The 25,876-nt window shown below is 37.1% G+C and overlaps 1 protein-coding gene across 4 annotated transcripts; it reads left to right on the top strand.

The window, feature by feature from the left end:
• Positions 1-10: 10 nt before the first annotated feature.
• Positions 11-25,876, top strand: zdhhc11 (zDHHC palmitoyltransferase 11). 4 transcript variants are annotated; one of them, XM_088928898.1, is made up of 13 exons: positions 11-81; positions 446-558; positions 8,114-8,171; positions 15,323-15,544; positions 16,612-16,790; positions 17,555-17,656; positions 19,366-19,490; positions 20,336-20,491; positions 20,919-21,034; positions 21,143-21,201; positions 22,132-22,195; positions 22,441-22,513; positions 25,138-25,876. In XM_088928898.1, exons 4-13 carry the CDS (start codon positions 15,323-15,325, stop codon positions 25,344-25,346), a joined length of 1,305 nt encoding a protein of 434 aa, XP_088785024.1. In that variant the 5' UTR covers positions 11-81; positions 446-558; positions 8,114-8,171; the 3' UTR covers positions 25,347-25,876. The 4 variants fall into 4 exon arrangements, with proteins under 4 accessions (XP_088785024.1, XP_088785026.1, XP_088785023.1 ...); XM_088928900.1 differs by having other exon boundaries at positions 15,294-15,544; XM_088928897.1 differs by lacking the exons at positions 11-81; positions 446-558 and adding an exon at positions 2,810-3,168.

Below are 25,876 nucleotides of genomic sequence, written 5' to 3'. Positions count from 1 at the left end.
ATACGTACGATGAAGAGTTCATATTTCACTTCAGGTTCAACTGTTAATAATTTCTGTCGGATATTCCAGTTCTCCACCCAGGTAATAATAAAATAATAAATTCAAAAATATTTTTTGCAAAAGACTAAATAGAAAGGTAATTTTAAATTGAACTCATGAATTTCAAAAAGCTTGCATTGGTAATTACATTTTAAATTTAGTATTGGCAGCTATAACGTGTCACATAAATGACACAACTGTACATGCAGAATTCAGAATCAAGGTAAACATCTTTTAACCACATAAATCAGATAAGGTTCCTGGCACGCTGTGTTCGTTGTTTTGAACATACAATAAAGAACCCGTATTGTAGTGGGGAATTTTCCGTCTATGAAATCTACACTCAAGCTGTTTGAACAGTCGAGCTTTAAGACCCGGAGTGTTAATTAATTGTACTTTGTTGCAGGAGTTTCCATAGACGCCAAGGCTTGAGGTGTTTAACTTTGCGAACTCGAGATCAGAAGCGTTTTCGCCAGGTTTTACTGAATGACAAGAGGATTCGGATGCCTTGTGAATAAGGTGTTTATTCTGTGAATGTTAAATTTGCCCACCTGAAACTGACAGTGTTGTTTTTTTTTAATAAACGTTGCAATATGAAGCCAGAGGATTTACTCGTGACAAATATTTTAATGTGGCCGGTCCCATGCGAATCGAGTTAACCGGTAAATCAAACAACGCTGAAGCAACAGTAAATGTGGAGTATCTCACTTATGGCACCTGGAGTCTTTCCTTGGGTTTTCATTTTATTATAATCTGCATGACTTCTCCACCTTTGTCTGCGGGTAAGGTAAGCTATAGTCGAAAAAATATTATTTTAAACATTTTTCTGAGATATGTTGTGTGTGTGTTTCAGTAAATATGTGAATTATGTAAAACGAAGGGGTGAGGATACTGTTGATCATAAACTCCGTTCAAAGGTTACTGGGTTGGGAGAATTGATTCACGTGCCAATGATACTATTAAATACGTTAAAATGTGCTTAGATCCGTTTCTGCGCACTAACTCCGTGACTTATATTAGGCGGAGTGAAGAGTTGTAATACTCTTAAAATCTGAAATTAAATGCCTTTATAAGGGTATACCACGCAGGCTGCTGTTATACTGATGCCTGCTCCCAGAATTTAAAGTTTTTGAAAAACAGGTTAACAGTTACACGTACTACTTCTAGCAATAATTGTGATGATAATAATACAGTAACTGTTACATACAGTACATTCTTATAGCGCGAATTGAGTATACAGTATATAAGGGGAACAACTTTATCCCCTACTTGGGTGACACACAGCATCTTTTCTGCACCTACAGCCCCACTGTACCGCAGATCAGGTGGAGGAGAGAGAAAATGCTTCACCACCTGTATTTACGTAATATGAAATTATCAATTTTTCATACTCTATATCCATACCATATTTACTTTTTTCTAGTAATTAAATCTTTCACATGTGTATATACAAGTACCTCAAAACCCATGTAACCCTCTCTTAAGGGGAGTCGGATACAATAGGATACAGTTAGGTCTGTATTGTGGTTGGAATCATTCTTTTTTTAAGGTTTGATGTGATTACTTCATAATTTATCATCAACAAAACCAATGGTAACTATCACAAATATACTTTGGCAATGGATTAAAAATAAAATTGCAGTATGTGCGTAAGTACAGTATTTTCATTTGAGAATGTAACAGGTTTGTACAGGATCATAATACCCCACTGTGGAAACCGTGGCTACAATATTTGTTAAGCAAAACAAAGTAAACAGGATGCAGAGCTGATGACTGACAGGGGTACAAATTAGAAGCCTAATGACTGGAGTTAAGCACCTCCTGGATTTAATGCGTTTCTTTGCTAGGCAACCACATTTCACTGACTTTATCATTCTTTTAACAAGCTGTGTTAGTGGTGGGTTCAGAGCACAATGTTGAAATGAGAGCTAATCAGTACTATTCCTTTTATAGATCCTGAAACGTTACCTGAGTCTACACTTTTTTTCGGTTCTTGAGGACTTTTTTAAAGACTTTTAATGCTAGCAGCATTAAAGACAGACAGGTACAACACAAGGCTAACGAAAGAGAAATGGGTAAAACTAGAAAACATTTTTTAACTTTTCTATCTCTAATCCTGTAAATTTGGGAAAGTGCATTTACATCTGTGGACAGGAGGCATGTCTTCATACAAAGGGTTATTGGAATCTGGAACAAGATATCCAGTCATGTTAAATCGGTACTCTGAGATCTTTCATTAAACAGCAGAATAAGGTTTGTGGATTAATTATCTACTAAAAACTGAACAAACCAAATGTGCTTCCTGTCTTTGCATCCTTCCATATGCTTTAATCATTTTTGAGCTCTAGTGGCGGAGAGGCCAAAAATTTGACTGAGAGTTGTCACGTCAGTACAATAAACAGGGTTAAAAGAAGATCCATGGTTGAAGTTGGAATAAAATGAATATGAGTGGTTTCAGAGAGTGAATGTATAACATGGTTAGAAACAAAAAGCGAAAATGAAAGGGTCATTGAGCAATATAGTACAAAAATTTGTAAAAACGTTTTTTACAAGAATGGTTGGTTTGAAACGCGCCATATGATATAGCTTACTAACAACAGCAAAGGACAGAAAAAAATACTTTGAGTTGTCCACACTGTGATATATTGGGGTTTTCCTTTTTGCGCTTGGAGCGCCACAGTATTTGTGATGTCATGTGCACACAGATGTGTTTTTGTCTGAACCCCCAGTGGATAGACGAGATGTCGAATGCTGTGAGTGCCTTCCTAATGTGAAGATTTTGATGTGAGAGAAGGCTGCCGGCCCATCTTGCCTGTTAGGTGCTCGTTGCTTAGTGATTAAAGACGTGTCCTACAGGGGCGGGTTCGACAGTGTGGCTAGTAAGTGGTTTGCTGACAGAAGGATACTTTCTTCTTTCCCGTGGAATGACTGGTGCCATGTGGAGTGACTGCTTCAGGAATGAAAAATCCACTTTTGCAAAATGTCTGTCCTAAGATGGATTATCGAGATATAAATTCTGGTGTTGTCCATTTTTAAAAGCTTTACTGTGGTATATCACAGTAAAGAACAGCGAAGTCATGGAACATGACAGGGCATAGAGATGCATGGTACCAGCAATGGGAAATCACAGTAAGTAAGCAACTGTAAGTTTTTGAAAAGCACTGTGAACTTCAGAATAGTGTTTAAGTGATGTGCTGTATGTGCCTGTTCTGGTAAGAAATCTAGAAATGTGCCTGTAATTCAGCTAATACATTTTGCTTTAAAAGGTATTTTCTTTGAATTGCTTATTAACTGTGTATTGAATGCCCTTCCACATTATTAAATAAACTTAAATCTACAAATGTATTTCAAAAGTTAAAAATTCTAGGCTTAAACATTAAGATTACTTAGGTGTTAATTATATCTCTTTCTTTTTAGCCATTTTGTTGGTAACTTAACTAGGTTTGCACGTATTACATTTCTAATGACGTCCTTATCAAGATTTATGCAGTAGATTATCTGAGCTTGGAGCTCATATCAAAACCAACCCACCTGTCTGAATTTGTTTACAGTATGCATAATGCTGTATCAAATTCTGATTTTGGAATTGCAGAAAAGACCCTGTCTTTGCTACAGTACCTAGAAAGTATTGGTCATATGCGTATTGTACATTGAATCCTCCAAGTGCATTGCATCTAAATGTAATGGTTACATCATCATTAATTGTAAACTTCTACATGTTGATGTGTTTCAGCCTGGAGTCCAATCTTCCAAATTGGAAAGTAAGGACCATGATCAATTTTCTGAAAATAAAAATAAAAAATTTAAACATGTGTCATAGGTCTGGCTGCCAATACTGAACCATTGTGTTCTGCTTTGTAACTGTATGAAAGAACCGTTGCTAAAATGCAAATTGTGACCTATCTCATTTTGACCGGTTACAGTGTCTGTATGGTTCATTTTGCAAATATACAAAACATGGGGTTTTTTCTGCTCTTTCAAAAGAGTTAAAAGAACTATTTAAAATAGTTCTTAATTCCAAGGCTGTGATGTTTAAAGCCAGGTGTGGTGGTCACAAACTGAAAAACATGTTCATGCACTGTAGAAATGTGTAAAGTCAATAAATGGTTGCTCATACATTGTTAAATTTAGAAATGTTCATTGGCTGAACGTGTCATTGAGTGTTGCCACAAAAAATAATTTGTAGTAAAAACTATAACATTTTTCTTACATTTAGATTTATGATATACAACAAATTTTAAAAACTGGTCAGAATAGATTATTTTTTTATCAAGTATGCAGTGACTTAAAGGTGTGTGACTGTATTTTTCACAGACCAGTAGTGAAACCTTTATTTTAAATATAAAATTGAAATTCTTGATTTGAACTTTTAAGGCGACTACTGTATATGGTCTCACACCAATTTATTTGTTCAGAAGAATCTTATCACTCTGTTTATGCATCTACTGTATAATAATCTGGATCTTACCAGATTATGGATTGAATATATTGATTAAATATTGGTGGTGACATTTTCATTAAATGTTCATTGCCCGCGGACTGTGTTGCACATGAGTGGCTTTGTTGCATAAACAATGATGTGCTTTTTTTCACTCGGAGAGAGAGCTGACAGGGCTCAAGAGATGAGGTGATTTAACCTGTTAAATGTCAAGCCTGGTGAAAATCAAGAAAGAAGCAGAGCACAGAAAAGAACCAATATGTCCTGCTTGTTAAGAGAAAGCTCCCCTGCACCAGCAATTTTTAACCAGGCAATACACTACAGCCAAACAGTCCGTCACTGATCTGACACCTCACCAAGGGTGACATGCCATCATGCTCAATGTCCATTAAATAACTGCCAGTTCCACTGCACCAGCAATGCCAACAAGTGATGGATGGCAGCCTCAATTCACAATGCTAGGTTGATCAGGCCCTGGGACCTCACAGGGGTGCCTTTCCTGTGGGCTATTTCTGACTTCTTCAAGTGGAACAAGTGGGTCCCCATGCTGCTTGTGTGGCAATGGCCGTCTTGCAAGACAAGCATGTCATATCATGTTGTGGATGTCATCTTCACCAGACTTGAATGTCACTGACCATTTGTGAGCTATTGACCTAGGATACTGTACTGCCTCGAGGACTCATCGACCAATGAACAGGCAGAGTGTCCTAGTAGAGAGATGGGAAAGAAACCCGTAACACAATTGATCACAAATGTTCATCAGCAAAACGAATAAAGTTATGTTATGACTGCTCAATAAGATGTCTGCCCGTGCTACAAAAAAGGTAATTCCAAAGATGAATTTGTTGCAAGTTTAAGTGATCATTTTTTTTTGACCCTCAGTATAGATGTGTTGTGTATAATGAGCTACAGTACATAAAATAACTGTTTTCCAGGATTCAAGCTGGGTTTCAATATAAGAGTAGTCATTCTGTGTGTTTCCTAAGTGCCTTTCTTTGAGTGAGTTTCTAACCATCATTTGACTAAATAAAATGTGTCAACCCTGGAAAAAAAGCAGAAATATTTACAGTAAAGTAAATAATACATTCAGAAAGCAACCACCTGTGAGCCTGAATAGAACCACACGACAACAAATCACCTTTTTGCTTTAGGGGCTGGTCTCTAAGGATGAACAAGCTCCTCAGCAAGCTTGCTTTTCAGCCGAATTGGTCACAGGTTCACGCTGCCCATACAGTATATGCAGCTTTGTAGAGCTGAGCCTTGAAAAAGAATAGGGGTTTGTAGGCTACTAAATTACATCTAAGTGTTTCTTTTACCTGCAGGGGTGCATTCATGAGCTGACATACAGTATGTATAGAGATTAAAGCCTGTGCAGTGCTAAAGCTTTTCACTCCAAAAATATCTCCTCCTCCTCCTATCCCCTCCTTATTGAGTGCAGTATGGACAGTAGTTAGCCAGTAGTCCATGGTGTTTCTGGAGCGCTACCAAAACTGTCCAAACCCCGGTGTTCTGTTGGCTGGAGAATCTTGTCTTGCTGTCCACTGCTCATGTAGTTTAGACATTGTACATCTTAAACTGTATTATGCTACAGGCAACTGCAATAAATCAATAAATCAGTAAGAAAAGATGGGGTTTACCCAAATGAGGATCTGCTGTGATCAGCACTGGTTTCTCAACAGTTTGGAAAAATAAATTGAAGAAGCTGCTGTTCATTGGTTCTTGGACTTTTCTGATCTTATTTGTATGGATTTGTGGTGCCAGGGCAGGGATGTTGTGCTAATGAAGTCAAGTCGGTATTGACCTGAAGCACTGTCCTTCTGCCACTGTTGTGTGATTTCACTTCTGGCATCCTTTGGTGGAGAAGTCTGAAGGGCACAACTACCGGGGGCTGGTTGAGGAGGGAGAAATTGTGATTTATTTTGAAAAATTTGGATGAATAAAAAAGTGGCTCACAAAAAAAAAAGATGAGGGTGAGGAAGTGCTGAACTTTCTTTAACCATGGAAATGTATAACTAAATATTTGCAGTTTACTATGTATCTGTCTGCATGACAAAACCAAATGGATAATGATATAGGATTGCATTTTGCTGTAGCTCATAAAACAAAGGAGATGTAATAAAGTAGTTAAATTAGTTCTACTTGATTTTACTGTATTTTTATGGTTTCACATTTGTAGGGCATAGGCTATGTCTGGGTTCAATGCTTTACTTTTGACATTCACCCATTTAAAAATGAGACGGAGGGCAAATGACTGATAAAGCTCTTAATTCATAGCAGGACAGTTGTGGGTTCAAATACCAGGTGGGGCACTACTGCTGTACCCTTGAGTGAGATGCTTCACTGAGATTGCTTTAGTAACATGCGCTGTTTAGTAAATAAGAAACAGTGCATGTTTCTGTGATTATAAGCAATAAATTAATAATGAAATAATAATAATACTGTCCTGTGATATCACTGACCATCCAGATGCTGTTTTGGTCCAGGAATAACTTCAGCTCTTCCTTTTTTGACATATCAAATATTCAGAAGTCAATGGGTAACACGTTTTGTGCTTAGGTTTGCATTTTCTAAGGGAGGATCTGGTGTTTTCTAGTTGAGTTTTCCTTGAGCAAAATCCCAGGGGATGGTTATGCAGTCTAATCTTGCAAGTTTTGTTAGCACTGTTATAAGTTTAGACTCAAACCAGTGATAAAATGGAAAAGTGACAAACCTGAAAAGGTTTCTGGATCAAACAAGCTTTTTTGAGCCAGTAGGAAGTACCATGCATGCCTCTAAGAAAAAAAAGATTAACTTAAAGAGATAAAATATAGCTTATCTCTATGGCCTTCATGTGGACAAAAGCTTGCATAATATTTCTGAGTTCTGCTACAGTAGCAGTGTACACATTCCCCAGACTGCTACAAATGCTCCCCAGTCACATACCACCAACAAGATATAATTGGTAAAGATCAAGCTGCACCTTTGTGCTTAACACTTGGCTCAGGATTCAGTGAAAGATATTCATATACTTAGGTTTTTTACCTTCTAAATGGGACATCACTGTAGCAATGAAGATGAAAAAACATCATGAAGAGAAGAGTTTCCTATTCCTTTAGAGTGAGATTAGGTGAAATTGGTTGAAAATTACAAGATAACCAAAATGAATTTGCACTGTGCACAATGCCTTATATGCATACAAGGATAAAAGTTGCAGACAAGCTGCATACCGTGTCCATCCCTCCATTTTCTAACCTCTTTATCCAATACAGGGTCATAGGGGAGCTGGAGCCTGCAGTACAGTATATCAGCAAGCAGCAGGTGCGAAGCAGGGCACACACAGACACACTCACACACTCAAGTAATGGTCAGTTACCCCAGAAGCCAATTAACCTACCAGTATGTCTTTGGCCTGTGGGAGGAAACCCATGTGAACACACTTCACACAGATAGCACACTGCAAGGCAGCAATTGTAACCATTGTGCCACCATAATATACATCTCAACTTGTGACATTCTATGACATAGCTGCATAACATGCTTCTCATTTAGTTTTGGAAACTTTTAAAAAGCCTTTCTCATGCAGTGGTTTATTGCATTATTTGTTTAGGAAACAGTTTTATAAATGTTATTCTAAAATATAATTTATTATTCTTGTAGATCCTGAAACACCTAAAGAAGCACATTTCCGAAGAACAGTCTGAACAGATGAAGAAAGGTAGGATGAATGTATTAAATATTATACATGTGGCAAAGAAAGTCATTCTCCTCTATCCTTTCAAAACCTTGTCTGCCACATGAAAAGGAAGTCTGGAAATTCCTAAAATTTTAACCAGGGCGCATAGGAAAGGGTTTAGATTTCCATCTAAACATCCAGCCTAACCTACTGCATCTTAGATTTTATATACAGTAGGTGAGTGCTATATTTTCATTACTGGGGGAGACTGGTGAGAATGTGAGAATTTTCAATCATTTTTCTCTGAGAGTCAATACACAAAGCCAGTGAGACTGCTTATTATTGACCATGAGAATGCAGAGGAAGCGAAGCCTTCTGACCTCCTTCTGCTCTTGCTCAGAAGGGTGTATTCTTCTAGCAAACCAACACTCAATGGGACACTCAATGGAACCACCCTGTCACTTGTGATATGTGATAAAGCAGCCACACAGACACAAATCTTGCTGGGCAGGCAGCCGTTTCTTATACAAATGGTGATATAAAGAGTGCTTACTAAAAAATGTAGATGTTTTGCAGAAGAAAATTGTGAGGTGGCCCAGTTGCTGCTGGCCACTTCCTTTTTCTTGTGGTTTCCTCTTTCCCCAACTCCAGCGCAACACCGGTGTTGAAAGAAAAGGAAGTAGCTGTTTTTCTTGAGCAGAGCACACCAGACACTCAGGTTTGAGGGTGCTCTACCTCAATCATGAATGGAGCTACTGTTATTGTAGTTAGAAGAAGCTCACTTACCTCATGTTATTGAAGGAACCTTCAAATATTGTGGCTCCTGAAATGTCACACCACCACTCATCCTCAAGTTTCCGAAGCGGTGCTGAAGCTCAGCACTATGAGCTCTTAAGGAGACGCTGTCTCTCTCCAGCACACTACAGTGAATCTGTGAATCGTTTGGACCGCTATTTTCAGTGCTGCTGTGCCTTTTGGCACTGGGTAAGTAAGATAGGCCGTTCAAGGAGGCAGGAGTTAAAAAGCACTGGAATTTCGTTTTTTATGTAAAATAGCAAGCACATGTTTTTAGTTTTGATTCTGAACAACAGCCATGGCTTGCATCTCTTAATGTTACAAGAAAGTATTAGTAATAACATAGTGCAGGAGATATATTTGATCAAAATATGCAGTAAAAAGTACTCTTCAGTTTTATCAATGTGCACAAGGAATGCTGCTCTGAGTTTTCTTTCCTAAAGGTATATTTTTTTCAAGTTTAGTTATTTCTGTGGTCCATTAGCATATTATCCTACCCTTTTGATTTCTAAAGGTGAGATCAGTAACTAAGGAGTCTAGAACTGGCTTTGGATTTTTAACTTATTTGCTGTTAATTATTGTAGGTCCTTCAGGCTGTTACTCGCACTGGTTCAATTATTTTCTCCCTTTCACTTTAAATAAGCATTTTAAATGAGTGTTTGTTAATGAGGAAGGACAGAAGCTTTGTAGTGTGCTAAACCTCACGTATACTGTTTCACATGTGAAAAAACATAACATCAATGCAGAACAAAAGCAGTCCAAGCTCGTTATATCATTCAACACTCTGTGACAATCGATTTTAGCTCACTTGACGCTCTATAGAGCGTAATCTTAGGCTGATGCACTATCGGAGACCTCTTGAAAAGTCATTTAAGGTTTACAGTATGAAAAAAAGTCTTCAATTCAGAGACATTAATATAAGGCAGCAAAAAGTGAAATTTTCATCCTTTGGTTTCCTGTATAAATACAATTAAAAAAAAACATTCTCATAAAGCTGTATATTGAGACACATGGGGAGTTTTAAAGAAACCCATTGCAGGAAATGTCTTGCCCACAGATACATCAGCTCCGGAACAAGAATGCTGTCTTACTTTCTGAAACCAGGCAACCACTGGATTTTGTCTGTTTCATTTAAAAAGGTCTGAGTAGAAAGGTTGAGATTTTCATTCTTTTTGTTTCGGCCATTGAAAGTAATAGAGGAAAAAGTGTTATGTGCTGTTGTGGTCCCTCTGTTGTTGTTCTCATACAACTATATCATTGAACATTTCCAGTTCTTGTAGGTCATGGTCCAACAGATACAGTACTTTAGGTAGACGGTGTTATAATTCCTTCAGGCAAATGATTTTTTTAAAATGCTAAGTTAGGGTGGAAAGAAGTGGAAATCCCTGCAACTCTGAAGGACTGAAGCTGGCCACCTTCGATCTGCACCTTTGAAATAACATCATGCTCATCCTTCTATCTGATCGGTGTGAAAAAAATGAATATTTTGCATAATTAGATGTCAAAATTCTAGTTTTGTATTTAATTCAAAAAATTTAAAAAAGTAGAACTGACAGGAAAAATTGAAGACCCTCTTTGATATGAGTTTGGACAGTATGTCCCTGTCCAGCTTCTTCACAACCTGGGAATCTGGTGGTTTAGCTTTGAATGAGTGAACACAGCAGTGTTGAGATGGTTATTTTTTATTGGGTAGCAGTTGTGAGTTACAGATTGCAATTCCGTGTTTGTGCAGGTTACTGTATTGTGCTCACTCTGCCTACTCCATTGGAATAATATAATAGATAGCTAGGGTTGTATTTGGTGTTGTATGTTTGTATCTTATTTTGTTAGGTGGAATAATAATAGAACACTGATTGATTGATGGTGATTGCAAGGCCTTTGTTTTGCTCTTTTATGTTTCACCACTAGGAGGGTGTTATAAGACACGTGTATGGGTTTGCTACCGGTATCTAAGTGTGGGGTCCTCAAGTCCAGCGAGAATTGGGTTAATTCTGGACTGTCTGTGTGTCCAGTATTAACAAGTGTGCTTGTATTTTGCTTTGGATTTATAGTTAATGAGATAAAGGAATGAGCTTTTGATGGTTATTGTGTTTTTATTAGATTTTGCAAGAGGGCATCTGCTTTTTAATTCTGGTAATACTTGAGCTTTTTTTCAATTTAATGAGAAAGTATCAAAAGTATCGTCAGCAAGACTATTGCTTTAGTTTTTACTTGTGCCTTATCCTTAATCTTGGGAAGAAAAAACTTGTGCTGAATAAACATTACAGACAGCAGTGGGAAATCTAACCATATCTGTACCTTTATTAGATAGATAGATACTTTATTGATCCTGTGAGGGAAATTGCAGGTAGTATTAGTAGTATTATTTACTAATACTAATACTACTAGTATTAGTAGTATTATTAGTCAAAAAGCAGAAGGACTTTGTTAGTTTGTATTTTTTTAAATGTTGTATTCAAGTGGAACTCAGTAAAGTGTGTGTTGCTTTTTAGATTGATTTCCTTATTGAGTTATTATTAGCTGCTGTGGCTGTTACTTCAACAGAGCAAAGCTACATGGGCTGTTCACTATCTGCCTGATTAACTTTCATCTGCCACCCTTTACTTGCAAATCTGATGTGATTCTGTGCTTTAAAAGGCTACAGTTTTTCCACTGGCAGTCAGGCCCTCCTCTCAAAAAAGTTAGTTGCTGGACTAGATTCTTTCAGTGACGATGGGCACATTGAAATTCTGAGCATGCACCACTCGATAAAGTTTAACACTTGTGACATTACTGTATTATCTCGCTCAGTTATCTCGGGGATAATCAACGAGTAACACATACTTTGCACCTAATGCTTTGGGAATTTATATGCAACTTCTTGTTGTTTAACAAATAGGCCATCTCATTGCACCCTTTTCTATATGCATCTTTTTCAGTTCTTTCACTACTTTACTTTATCATGTTCAGTTGTCCAAAATGAGCATAATTGTTTACCAATACAGCATTTATTGTCTCACACATAGAAATCACAGGGCAAATGAGGTTTACTGGATACGCACATTCCAGCATCTTAACAGACAGGTTCAAGGAACTTCTATTAGCAATAAGACCTTTTTCAGGAATTGTAGACAGAAGGAATTTTACTCTTTGAAGTCATTATCAGACTTATGGACAGCTATATGTAAACATGATTAAACTGAAATGACAAATGAATCTTGTAACCAAGACATATTTATGCATTTGCCAGCATTATTTGTCCATAAAGTGAGGTTTTTCTGAGAAGAATCCAGAAAGTCAATGTTTCTCTGAAAGGAAATTGTGAAAGCTGAAAAGTGTAGATTTTATTTTGCATTATTTTTATCCACACCTTTTCAGAAAAAAAGAAATGCTATAGCTGACCTATTTTAGTCCAATTATGTGTTCGCAATATTAGCATCAAAATTGAATCTGACAAGTAAAATGTACTCTATTGCAGAATGGCATCCATGACAGACCACTGGGGCTGAACTGAGATCACCACAGGACATAGTACAGCATTCTTACAGGTTTTCAAATGAATGAGCACATTAAACAATGAATATACTTGCAAAATACAATAACTGTATTTATGACTTAAATGTGAAGCATGAGAGCACCTATTTTCAATGACAGAAATATCAGTCTGCATCTCAATTGAAAAGTGACCATGATTAGTTCCAAAGCTGAATGAGTTACAGCAGATCTGAAAGCAGTGCCTTTCACCTGCTATCTGATTTCCTTATTCATTTTAAAGTCTAGTACACAGAAACCTTCTTTATCCTTCAGAACCATTCAAAACTACTACTGCTACTACTACTAATAATAACCATGACTTCATCCTTCAGGTGTCTGCTTTTTGTTGTGACATATAAAGATTATATGTTCAGTTTGAAATCCTTACACTCATTTAGACTCATGTATTATGACTTGGGAATATGTGTTGTTTTCTATTGCATTACTTAGTGGTATAGAAATTGATTTGTCAGTCTCTTTCACTTAGTTTAAAAAATAATATATAAAAAAGTTTGTATGGAAAAAAATGACTACTACATTGCAGTTCAAAAGATTATGCACTTATTGTGCTGAAATAAACATTGTGCATATTCAGCCAAGGTTTAGAAGTTCTAATGCCATCACCTTGAATTACAGCTGTTTTTGAGAGGAAGTGCTCATGTTTTTTCAATCGCAGGTGCCCTACTTCAGTCCTCCAAGGTCAGAATTCAGAAGGTTTTCTAGTTCTTCTAAATCATGAACAGCTAAAAGCCTTTGAAAAGTGTTAAATTAGTCCAGTAAATGGTCTGTTACCTGTGTAAGGCAAGCCTGCAGAGACTACTGCCCTCTAGGACTGGAGCTGTGAAGAAAAGTAAATGTTCAAATAGATCACAGCTTGAACAGTCATAGTTCACTGTTTGCTTATTCCAATGTCAGGATTCTTTCCAGTAGTCTCAGTGCTTGAAAAGTGAGTGAACAGCTAATCAGCACTATTTGCTTGCTTGCAAAAAATATTCCCTAAAATAATACCTAATACCTAAAAATAAAACAAAAGACACTTGTCATGTAGTGATTCCAATGTACTTTATTATTTCTGTGTTTAAACTCTGATTAAATTAATCAGTTGAAATGTTTGTAAGTCAGTTCAGTACAGTGCCAATGTTCTGTTCCCTCAGTCACTAGGGAAAAATAACCTATCCCTTCCTCCAATTGAGTATTAAAACAATACAAATGCAGGCTGAAGTCAGAAAGGGACATGTATGAATTACAGATCTGTAAAGAAATGTAACTTAGCAACATTGTCATTTAGTGTACTAAAGATCGCTCGCATTCCTTTGATGTTTAAGTACTCTCCATGATGGCTCTCTTTTAACTCCATCTCCAGATGGAAAATAAAAGTATGTGCCAAGTACCAGATTTCGGGAAAAATGTTTATGGACATCAGGCTGGAGAGCACGTTAAAAAGCACATCTTAGTAGATGGATGAATGCAGATAGATCCGACAAGTCAGTACTTTTATTGAGACTGAAGTGGTTAATATTCTAAATCACTTCGCAGGACTTCACTGTCACCTTTGTGATAGTATTCCCTAGGGTGTGTAAAAAAACAGTCCTAGCATTTCGTGGCATTATTAACTCACAGCTTTATTTCAACCATGTAACATTTGTATATTTAAGAAAGAAGCTATTAAGGAAATATTAATATTTATTCAATTATGCAACAAACAGACTCAGTTGTTATTGTCATTAAAATGTATACTATGCGTAAACATAATGAGTTACTCGGGGAAATATAAAAAATGTTTGGCTGATATTATTTAGGTTGTGTTTTGTATACAAAGATCAACTGTGTCAAATTCATATATTGTGCTGTTGGTTTTATATGTCGTGTCAGTATGAAAACTCATGAAGGAAATGCAAAGTCACACATGGCAAATTGCTTCGGGCTGTTTTAGACGTTTGGTACTGTTCCAGACCATGGTATTAGTATCCACCAAATACAGTACATGGAATCAGCAATCAGCACAAATTCCACACTAATTTAGTCAATCATACTGTCCGCCTGGGATGAGTGGGACAGAATTGTAAGATAATGACTCTGGACATGCTTCCGGGACACTTTGAACTGTGTTTTCAATTTGGAGCTGCTGTAATTTAAGATGAATCAGGAGTCTGTCTGTTGTCTGTTTAATATTTTGTGTGTCTATAGTATGAATGACCTCTTCAGATCATCTAAGAACTTTGGAGAGTCTGTGGATCTTATTTCCATAGTGATGAACTAACAGCTGACACTTCCAGATAAAATATGATTATTCATCAGAGATTTTAGAATGTTTTTCAAGCCTCTGTAAGATGTGATGAGGATAGCAGCACATAGTCAAACATCCCTTTAATGGAGCCATAATGATCTGATTCAATGGTTGGAGTAGCTAAGGCCACTGACGTCTTTCAAAATGACCAAACTCACCTGCCCAGAGCTCAGAGGTTATTAGACCCCAGGCTGCAGTGTTAGGTATCAGCATGAGTACTATTGTTCCTGACCTCATTGGGTAGCTCTGAACAGAACTGCAGTGGAAGGAAGCTACTGTAGCATCACTAGCTCACCAGGTGATCATTTCTCACGTGTGTATTATACTGTATATGTAACCTTGGGTCACAATTACTTTCAGTAGAATTAGGGGTTTGGGATTTTGTATTATTACATTCGAGAAGTGGACCTATGATGAGAAATGTGCTAATCTGTACATTCCTTGCATATACTGTAATATACTATATCAATTCAAATTCTTTCTTTTTGTCTGTCAGAATTACAGTATATTGTAGGTGGTACTCTTTTGTATACGTCTGAGCTGTTCAAGCCTTTTCTTTTGTGTTGCAGGTAGCTGATGCACCTGTGCTCTCTTGCAGATGAACTGCTATGATCGGAGGCTGAGGCGCACTGTCCCTGTCCGAGGGAGCAGCAGCAATGAGCTCGTCTCTCCTCCACAGCGCTCCAGGGTCAATGGCTGGTCCCTGCCTCTCCATTCCTTCCAGTTCATCGCCTGGGTGGTCTACAGCTACATGGCAATCGTAGGATTTGGCATTTATATACCCCTGCTGCCTTACAACTGGAAATATGCTGGATACACTGTATCCTTTAAAAAGAAAAAAAAAGCATGAAACAATTCTTAGACATGCAGACTATATGAATGACAGTGTTGCAAGGGTCTCAGCTGAAGATATTGATTCGTTTGGGCTAATGGCAGATTTGGAATCTATGCTTTCACTCCTGCCTTGCACTGCAGGCTTCTGGGATAGGCTCTATGTTGCCATGACCTTTACATAGACATTTGACTTCTTGATTATGGATGGATGAATACGCTGCTTAAATGAGATGGGAGATAGTCACTCAAACGCTGTACTGAAAAAGGTTCTTTTTTTATAGAGGCATAAACGTGTGATTCCGTTGAGTAATTTACTTCAGCGGAGCGTCTTTCCTTTCTGTGCTTGGCGAGAAAGGCAAGCTGGTACAAAGACCTTGATTGGTAAGAGAAGGCAGAACTAGTACGTGTGCCACTGTTGGGGTTTTGGAGATGCAGCAGAAGCTCATCTTGTTAATAAACAGGGTTAATGGGTAGCCTCAAGTGATTTTGTTTATTCTTTCTGCAGATGATACTCTCCATGCAGAGTAGGTCACTCACACATGCAGATTTTTTTTTTCCTTTAGCCTGAGGAGGAGACTTGTTTTGCTTTCACATCACCAAGGAACTTAATTAGTAACCCATCTGCCTCAGTGAAAGGTCAAACTGCAGTAGTTTTAAAGTGAGTCATGCTTGCTGGTGTGTTGGAACGCCTACAAGTGCGTGCTGCTTGTAATGGTCAATGTGCAGTCCTGCTCATTCCTGCGAGGGTGTGTGGTGTTAGTTTTGGATGTATGCCATTAATTTAGTAAGTGGGACCATAAATGTCAAAAAATAAAAGAAACTTTGTGTCACATTTGTGTGAAAATAAAAACCTGCTGTTACTCGTGGACCTGGTCGGGCTAAAGAGCCTAAGATCTTTGCCACAGTACTTTTGAAAAACAAAGCGGCTTACTGCTTTCTTTTTCAAGCATGAAATGAGATTAGTATGAATTAGTATAGCCGAATTAACATGGACCTTCTTCTGCTTCTAAAATATGGTGCCCCAGTTAACCTCCTTGACTCGTACATGTACAGGTAATTGGTGTGGCATTTGTCTTCCATTTTGTGACACACTTGGTTGCTGTATCGATCGATCCAGCAGACCCCAGCATCCGTGCAAAGAAGAACTACAGCAATCCCATGCCGGTCCTAGACAAGAGGAAGCACCCCCATGTCATACAGAATCTGCACTGCTATTTGTGTGAAGTCGATGTGTATGTAGTCCCACCACCTTACCTTCTTAGCTCTCTTGTTTGAGACCTGTGTTCTTCCTCTTCTCATGATTGTGGATGCTGTTTTATTTCCAGCACTCCCTGTGTAATCACAGCTCACACAGTGTAAATCCCCTCTTTCTTGCTGAGTTCCAGTGTGTTTTTCACTGAACTAGAGGGTAGAAAACTGAAAACCTGCTTCACTGAAACTGAAGTCATGGAATAATTGACTAAGGTCAAGGGTCACAAGTGTCAAAACAAGGAGACTGATATACCTATGACCATTTGTACAGGTGTAAGTTATTCTCTTGAGGGGAAATGTACTGTCTGTTTTTCTACTTTTTTGCTTTAGAAAATATCTTAAGTGATGGTGGACCACAGTTCAAAATAGGAGATCAGTAACAATTTCAGACATCACTGTGTATTCTATACTATGTTTTGAAGATGTACTTTAAAAAAAAAAATCTGTGCCTGAATTATTTATTATTGAAATAAGCACAGTTTTTCAAGTAAGCTTGAAAGCTTTGCAACTTCACTTAACAAAGTTTTATTTTCAGAGGTTTAGAAGGTCAAGAAATCTCCATTTTCAGTCTTAAAAACATGGATACTGCTGATGTTTGCTTCCCTGTCCATATCCACATAAGATAACCAAACAAGATGGGCCAGGTTTCTTCAAATTTACAGTGGTAGCCACACCAAATATGCTTTACACAGGATTATGCATTTCAGAAGTAATTCAATTTTCCTATTTGTATTTTTCATTCTAGAGGTCCAAAAGTGAAACACTGTAGCAGCTGCAACAAGTGCATTTCAGATTTTGATCATCACTGCAAATGGCTGAATAACTGTGTGGGAGGAAGAAACTATTGGTAAGAGATGCCACAAGATGGTAGATTGTGGAGCATTATAAACCTTTTTTTGACATTTAGTCATTTTTGGTGGGTTGTACTACACATTCTTTGTGATACTATAACACCTTAGTAAATGCCCAAAATGTGGTCACTTAAAATGTGTGCTCAATAATGCTTTGCCCCTAAATTACTTTTATATTAATGTAACCATTCACTTCAAATTAAGATGACACTATCTATTGAAACAGAATTTAAAACATTATTGTATCGAGACAGCTTCTACAGTATAAGCTTCTAGGGCCTGATGTTGCCTGCTGTATAGCAAGTGTGAAAATTGTATTATTTCCTGTGAATTTTGGAGGACTGAATCAAGGCAACCTCTTAATATTACAGACTCTGATACAATGGACATGTTACTATCCAGTATCTATGGACACTATATACTATCCAGTATTATTTAATTCCCTATACTACATCATAATTAATATTTGCTAGGATAGACTTTAAAAAGGCATCTTTCTAACTGTGGAGGGTGGGAAAATGTCCTAAATACCACAAATGTTTCTTGTGAAATTTCTTCTCGTCCTGAAGTAATCTGTTGAAGTTTCATCAGTCAGTTCAGCACTCTGATGCTGTGGGTCATGAAGGTAATTTGTTTGTTACAATTAAAGCCATGTCATCCTTTGGGCTTTGGGGACCATTACAGTTCCTGAGGTGCTGAAATATATATTAGTATACTGGTATCATCCAACTACATTAACCTCTTTTAGAAAAATGTGAGATAATCAAATCCTATACTAAAGTGAAATGAGCTGATCCTTTTTTATGTAGGTCCAGCTTTTTTCAAAAAAGGAAATTTTATTTTATTTTTAATGTTACAAGCAATTTTCTTAATGTAAATAATCGAATAAAGCACCTTTCCAAACCCAGGGACAATGTACATAGTGATACAAATGACAATAAAAAGTAAAATAATTAAACCAAAACAAATAGGATAGAAAGTCAGATATAGGCCCTAGTAAAAAAAAGAGTTGAGTTTTGAGTTTAGATTTGAAAAGTCAAAGACTTTTTCTCTCTGCAAATTAGTGGAAGGGCATTCCTAACAATGGAGCAGCAACAGAAAAGGCAAAAGACCAGCCTCAAATGAACAGAGCCTACGGGAGGGAGTGTAAACATGGAGGAGTTCAGAGCTGTATGATGGAGCCAAATAATTTAAAGCCATAAAAGTTAATAATAGAATCTTGTATTGAATATGTGACTTTAAAGGCAACCAATGCAGAGACTTAAGTGTAGGAGTGATATGCTGCCAAGGTCTGGTGTGAGTTAGAAATTTAGGAACTGAGTTTTGCATATATTGCAACTTAGAAGAAGAGGAGCCCATGGAAATCAAGCCTTGATGTTACAAATGTATGGCACCCAACACTGGACTCTGATACACATTACCTAATGCAAGCAATAATTCCAAAGTGATGTTTCAATCAAATATTCACATGGGACTCAAAAGACAGGAGAGGATTAAGTGAGTCCCAGATTCCTGATTACTGCTGGCTTTCATTATGGCTATCAAGGCTCAAAATATATTAATTAGATGAAAGTTCTATCGAGCTTTAATTTTGTCATTTATAGCTCCCTATGGTTTCTATCATGGTTATCACAAAGCATATCAAATTGTTACTGTACAAAAATCCAATCAGCTAGAGCTGAATGCAGTGTATTTTGTTTTTCAGGTTTTTCTTCCTTACTGTGGTCTCTGCAGTCTTTGGTGTCCTGCTGCTTGTATTTGTCATCCTCTTTATATTTATTGAGCATTTTGTGAACCCAGCAGAGTTGCGCACGGCTCCGCAGTTTAACAGTAAGTCTTTCTGAGCACCAACCACTGTAACTTGTATTGCACCCAGACTGCTGATGTAAAAACAGCGGAAAAAAAAGATGTTCAGTGCGTTGTGAAGAAAATCTGAGACACTTTGTACCTGAAGTGAGGTGGGAGATGATTTGCTTGTTTTTTCGTGGAAAATCATTTGCAGCCAGAGGATTAACAGATCTTAAGGTGCTGTTTGAGATTGGACATAGATTTTACAGGCATCTATCCTGTTGCTCTCTGGCAAGTTTCACAGGGGATGACAAATCACCACTTTCTATTAAAGCCTGTAGAAGTAGAACAAAGTAAAGGAGAGCAAACAGGCAACATCATACTGTGAGCAGAGGAACTGAAATGGTTTTGGTTCCTTTCTGATGGGCTGCCTGATAACTGGTGACATTGCAGTGTGTCGGTATTTTCACAAATAGGGGTTACTAAAATAGAGAATACAAGAAGTAGGCAGAAGAAGCAAGTTAATCAATAATTAAATAGTCACAGCCCCCAAATATTAAAGACTATGCCTAAGTAGTTGGAATAATTAGAGTTCTTTGTTCTCCTGAATAGCTTTCATGAAAAAGTAATAAATCGGGCACACTGGCTTAAACAAATATTTATTAATAATGACAACACAAACTGAACAACACAGAACATATACAAGTTGCACTATTTATAATGTAGTATTGTAGCATCGTTTATTTACACAGTAATACATATCTATAATTTGTCATTTCTTTCATAGATTTTCTCCATTGTTTCCAGAATGTATTCCCAAACTCTGTCATTCATAAATAATCCTCTAATGTTGAACGATGTGTGTGAAACATGCTTTGTCTCTGTAGATATAGCTGAGAACAGCACATGGCTTGCATTTCTTCCTGTTGCTCCCATTGAAACAAGTTCTGTTGGAATCCTTGTGGTTGCTTTCATTACTTTCATGCTGGGAGTCGCCTCTCTGCTACTCCTGGGGCATTTGCTGGGATTCCATATTTACCTCTGTAAGTAAACCCTTGACCTCCTGTCTGTAAACTTGCTCTTTTGAGTGAATTCTTCTGTTTTTCCTTGTGCAACGCAGGTGTACACTTAGACAGCCCTTTTTTCTAGATTGTCATTTGTAATTACTTTTCAGAGTGTTTGAGTTTGCGCGTTACAATGTGGAAATAAAGGTAAAATAAATTCTGATTTAATCTGTCTTGATTTCAGGCTGTTAGGTCACAAAATGAGTTACTTTGGAAAGGGTGTTTAGATTTTCTATCGGCACTGTATATATTGGATTCTTCTTATGCAGATGTGCAACTATAAAAACACTGTCTACTGACAAACAGAATAAAGAAAATGTGTATGTCGGCCTTTCGCCATGTACATTCGAAACTAAGAGTCTATTCATATGTGAGAGACCGTGCTGCTTTTTTTTTTCTCCCGCAGTGATGAAAAAGATGAGCACTTATGAGTACATAGTGAAACAGCGACACACACAGAGCATTAGAGACCAGGATATAGGAGCCACTCAGTCCACCACAGCCAGTGGCACCTCCCTTGAGGTAAAACTATTATCCAGCTTTTCTTTTCAGCATTTAATCATCTTTTTACAAAAACGCAAAAGCCCATTCGGGTTTTATTGAACAGTCTGTGCCACCATGCCTTTGTAGAATTTACCCCCTGTGGAGTCCGCTGTGGACTGTGACGCTCCATTGTCTGGGAGGGCGAGGTGAGTTTCTGCAGACATGATGAATTACTATTACGGGTGGAATGTAAGTTTTTGGAAAATTGCTATCATAAAAAAACACTGAAAGTAACAAAACTAAGAGTTTGTTTAGTTTGTTTACTAAGAGTAAACAAAAACATTCTGTGCATCATTTATATTTTGTCAGAACCTGTCAGGATTTTAACTATTTGTGTTTTAATGCCTTGTTCCGGAGATACAGTGTCATTGACCTATTTTTATGACATAAAACAATGAGTTTACTCCTCAGCCAATGCACATTATATGGGCTGCCTTCATTTGACAGTGTAGGTTGAGAAGCGTACAGAAAACCACAGAAGAGCTTTAATGTTTATTTGAATGCAGGGTTAATTATCTTAATTTTCCCTTAGAGAACCTCAGTCTTGGTACTGTGGGTTGGCATCATGGGCTGTTGACATACAGTACATATAATGAAAGACTCTAATGGTTGACAGTGGAGGACTGGCAACAGTCTTCTATGAGCAGATGCTACTCTATGTGGCAAAATTGACAAGGATTTTGAAACAGGTCTAGTGTATTCTTGTTTCTGTTCTGTTCCTTGTTTCTGTAACTTGAGTTCTCAGTTACCTAAAGGCTCCAATTATTCAATTAACTGCATAACTCTAATGCTTTTAACCATGCTCTGAAGTGATTCATAGGTAACCATACCTTTAATTACATTTGATGAGTAGTCAACTGTAAAAGACCTTATATTTGTTCAACAGGGAAAATAATTTAAGTTGTGTAATTAACTACATAACAGAACTGGACCAAAAAAGAGAAAACACTACACCCTCCATGTTTTGGTTTTGAGATGCGTACTGTAGGAGAAATGAGGGTAGTACATGGAATTTCAGTAAAGATAATGTGGAACCATGTGAACTGTGTTTATGATGATGTCTTTCGTATTCACAGTGCTTTAAAATACCAAGATAAAGTCCAAGTTGCCAGCAGGCTCTCGAATGGTATTTGCACAGAGGTGAGTTTCTATTTATGAATTAATTTAAAAAAAAACGTGTAGATTAGTCTTGTTATTACATCTGGTATCACATCTGTAAATTTTTTTTTTTACACTCTTCATATTGATGGTTACAAAAATGAGTATTGTTTATTCTAATGGCTGCCAGGAATAACTGTAATGAATAATGCTTTTTTTCTGATTTCACATTTAATTTCTGTTTATGTAGATACCAGATGCTTAAAATTAAAACTTATTTATTTAAGACAGGTAGTTTCCAAAGTGGTCCAGGAGACAGTTTTTATTACAGCCCAAAGTCTGCTTCTCAGTCATTACCAGGTAGGTTTTTTTATTCCTAAACTGTGACAAATGGTGTGTGAACCCTTTGTTTCCATTCACACTCAGATTGTGCTGGTCCAAGAATCGTATTCATCACATTTCCAGAGAGGGAACCCGTCACACAAGAAATAAGTTGCTGCTCTGCTCAGATGGCAGAAACAATAAATTCAAAATAAGTTAATCTGTGTAATCAGAAAAACTATACTTACATAGAATATGAAAACTACACAACAAAGAATATGAAAATGAAACTAGGCATCTAGGCTTCAGTATCTCATTGGGAATATAGACCATGTGATTTTAGAGTTTAAACTGTGACCAAATTTAATTGCTTGCCTATTTGAGAACTGTTGTTATTTGGGCTAACAACTTGGGATATGTTGTGTGTTTTCATAAAAATGTCAGCTGCTAAAGGAATTAAGAGTTTGGAATTAACAGTATTGTAATTAACTCTAAAATTAAAAAGAAAACTTTTAACCAGTGATTTCATATTCTACTGACATTGTGGCAATTCCAACCAGTCTCTCTTGCACCATTGTTGAATGCAGATAAGTTTTTATCGGTTTTAGCTTTGAGAGGCTATGCCCCCCCACTAACAACAGAAAATAACAAAGTTAAAAGAATGTGTAGAGGTAAAAGCTGAGAGTTTATTTTCTCATATAAACATCAGTACTTCTTCAGGAGTAGGATGTTCCTGGAGTTGTCTAGAAAAAGCATGAAGCTCACTAAACAAATCTGCATCTGTTTCCATGTGACAATGCTGACACCAGTTTTATACAAACTCCCCTCCCTCATTTTGCCATTTTCTTTTGCAAGCTCTGGATACGCTATCATATAGAGAAGCCAATCACAGACTTTTAGCTGCTCCATCTCTTTAATTCTTTTGGCAACTGAGTGAATAGCAGTATCAAGGACTGCGAAGTAGGAATTGAGTTGGAAACTCTGATCTGGGTTCTGAACTGCTGTTTCTAATCCTTTAAAGAAAACTCGTTTATTTTGCTGAATGCAAATAATTCGGATATTGCAAGAAATATACAAATCAAATCCTTCATCACTTTTGAATTCCTCCAGAAGTGAGGTTTATCTTAAAAAGGATATTGTACCACAAGATGAGTGAAGTCAAGAGATTTACATTTAAAAATGCCATCCTGCTGCATGATCCAGTAAAGGTAGTATCATCAGCAATTTCAATTAGGGCATCATAAATGTTTTCTAGTCCATAGCAAAGAGGATTCAAATGAATTATTATTTACAATAACAACTAAACAACACATTACACAATATGTTTACAAAACAAGGCGACACAGAACTTAAGTTAAGCAGACCCAAAATATTAACCCTGTAAAATGAAGTCCTACTGTATATAATGCCTAAACGGGCCAACAAAAGAAACTGCCTAAATTAACAGAATCCAACCCAGTGCTACAGTAAATCCCTCTTCGTTATAATCCTGGATGTCCAAAAGTCAAAGGGACTCGGTCTACCCATTCTAAAAATGAATCACCAAAACCAAGACCAGAACAAGGCCCATGCACCTAGTGCTTCTGTTTCCTGTTAATTCCATATCTCTCTCTGTTCATTTCTATTGTCTTCCTTTCTCTCTCCTGTGTCTTTTTAAGATGTCTTTCTGCATGTTAAAAGTTTATTCTTCAATTTTTAAATTTTAAATTTCTTTTCAATTCAAAGATCCTGTCTTTCACAGCCCACTCACAGCTACGTTAACAGCTCAAAAGCATCTTTTAGCCCTTATTTCTTACACCTAAGCCAGTTATAAGAATGAAAACTGCATTATATAGCTAAGGTTTAATAACTCTTAACTAACTTAACTCAGAACTCACATTCTGTATTTATGAATCGGAAAGTCATGATATCACCACTCTGTGGCAGTAACACAGGCAGCAGTGCTAAGAGCAATAGCAAGGTACCCTTGCAGAGCACAGTGACAAAGAACGTGGTGAGACTGAAATTCATATTCTATGGTATTATAAGCATATTTGATGTATTAGTAAATTCTCAGAAATGTATAGCAATTCATTATAATTCATAGTATTCCCTCCTTACACAAGTTACTTGAAATAATTACATCTTTTTATTTTATCTTTATTTTTAAGTTTTTTAAAATACTTTTTTAAAACTATTTTTTAGTTCACCTACGAATGAGCTGGTTCTGAACCCTGTTGCAGTATCATCATGACTGATTCTGTTTCCCATTTAAAAACACTTAAACTCTGTTAATTATGGAACAAGGCTGGGGCCTATCGTACTTTGTTCCATCAGTTACAATTTGCGGATGATGAAGGTCTCTTAGTACAGTTGTTACCTTGTATGTCAGTCTTGCAGTTTACCATGTGAAATATGAAATGTCTATGCAATTACTTGTGTCAGCTGTTGAACGGGAAATTCCAACAATATATACAATTACATTAAAATAATTCTGGGTAAAATAATTGTCATGCTTTGTTGTGAAAAGCTTCTGTGAAACCAGGAACAACTTGAAGCAGTTAAGACTGCTATTTGCCTTCTAAAGGGAGGTACATCATTGTAAAATAAACACTGAGCCATGTTTATTCTGTAAACGAAAACATCATCTGCAGTAAAAATAATTCTGATTTCCATTTTCATAGCAAGCGTGGGAGGTGAAAACCTCTCAGATTCAGTTGGGATCCGGGAATCTACAAGCGAGGACAAAGTAGGTTCTGCACATCCGGACTCGATGGAAGGAGCCCCCATTGTCCAGAATCCTCTAGGGAGTACTCTCATGCAGGCCACCTCGGCGATTCAGCCGGGTCCTGCAGACTCACCGTCTGGTACCACAGGCTCCGACCTTCCTTAGACCTGTACCCTCTCAGCCATTTAGGCCTGGAAAGAAAAAATAAACACAACAGAGATGTTGTGAAGAAAACACAAAGATGAGTCTGAACAATGTCGCCCATGGGAACACTGAAGAAACATCTCAGGTGACAGACTCAGCCGTGGGCCTTCAGTGACTGGAGACTTGAGGAGAATATGCAGAAGATGTGAAACTACATGAAGTCAAAAGGGACAGTATGAAACTTACTTCATTTAAAAATATTGCCTTCTGTCTTGAGGCCTGTTGTGTGTTTTGGTCAGGATATATAAACTCAATGATGCTTCTTTTATTTTTTTTTTAAAAAGGGAAAATACTTTCAAAGTTATTTGAAAAAAACTACATTCATTCAATGCTTTACAGTATGTGTCAACAAGCTGTACTCTGTGTACCTACCGTATGAATCTTTTGTAGGTCTGTTGTCAATTATTTTGTAGTTTTCTTTCTTGTTTCTCTGTTTTTACTAAGCTTTAATATGTAAATTTTAAATTATTTATATTACATTACTAAAACAC

Source organism: Atractosteus spatula, chromosome 12 (genome assembly GCF_055471065.1).
Source record: "Atractosteus spatula isolate fAtrSpa1 chromosome 12, fAtrSpa1.hap1, whole genome shotgun sequence".
In the NCBI taxonomy this organism is placed as follows: Eukaryota; Metazoa; Chordata; class Actinopteri; order Semionotiformes; family Lepisosteidae; genus Atractosteus; species Atractosteus spatula.
The sequence above is the reverse complement of the archived record's forward strand: the minus strand, read 5'-3'. Positions and strand labels throughout refer to the sequence as shown.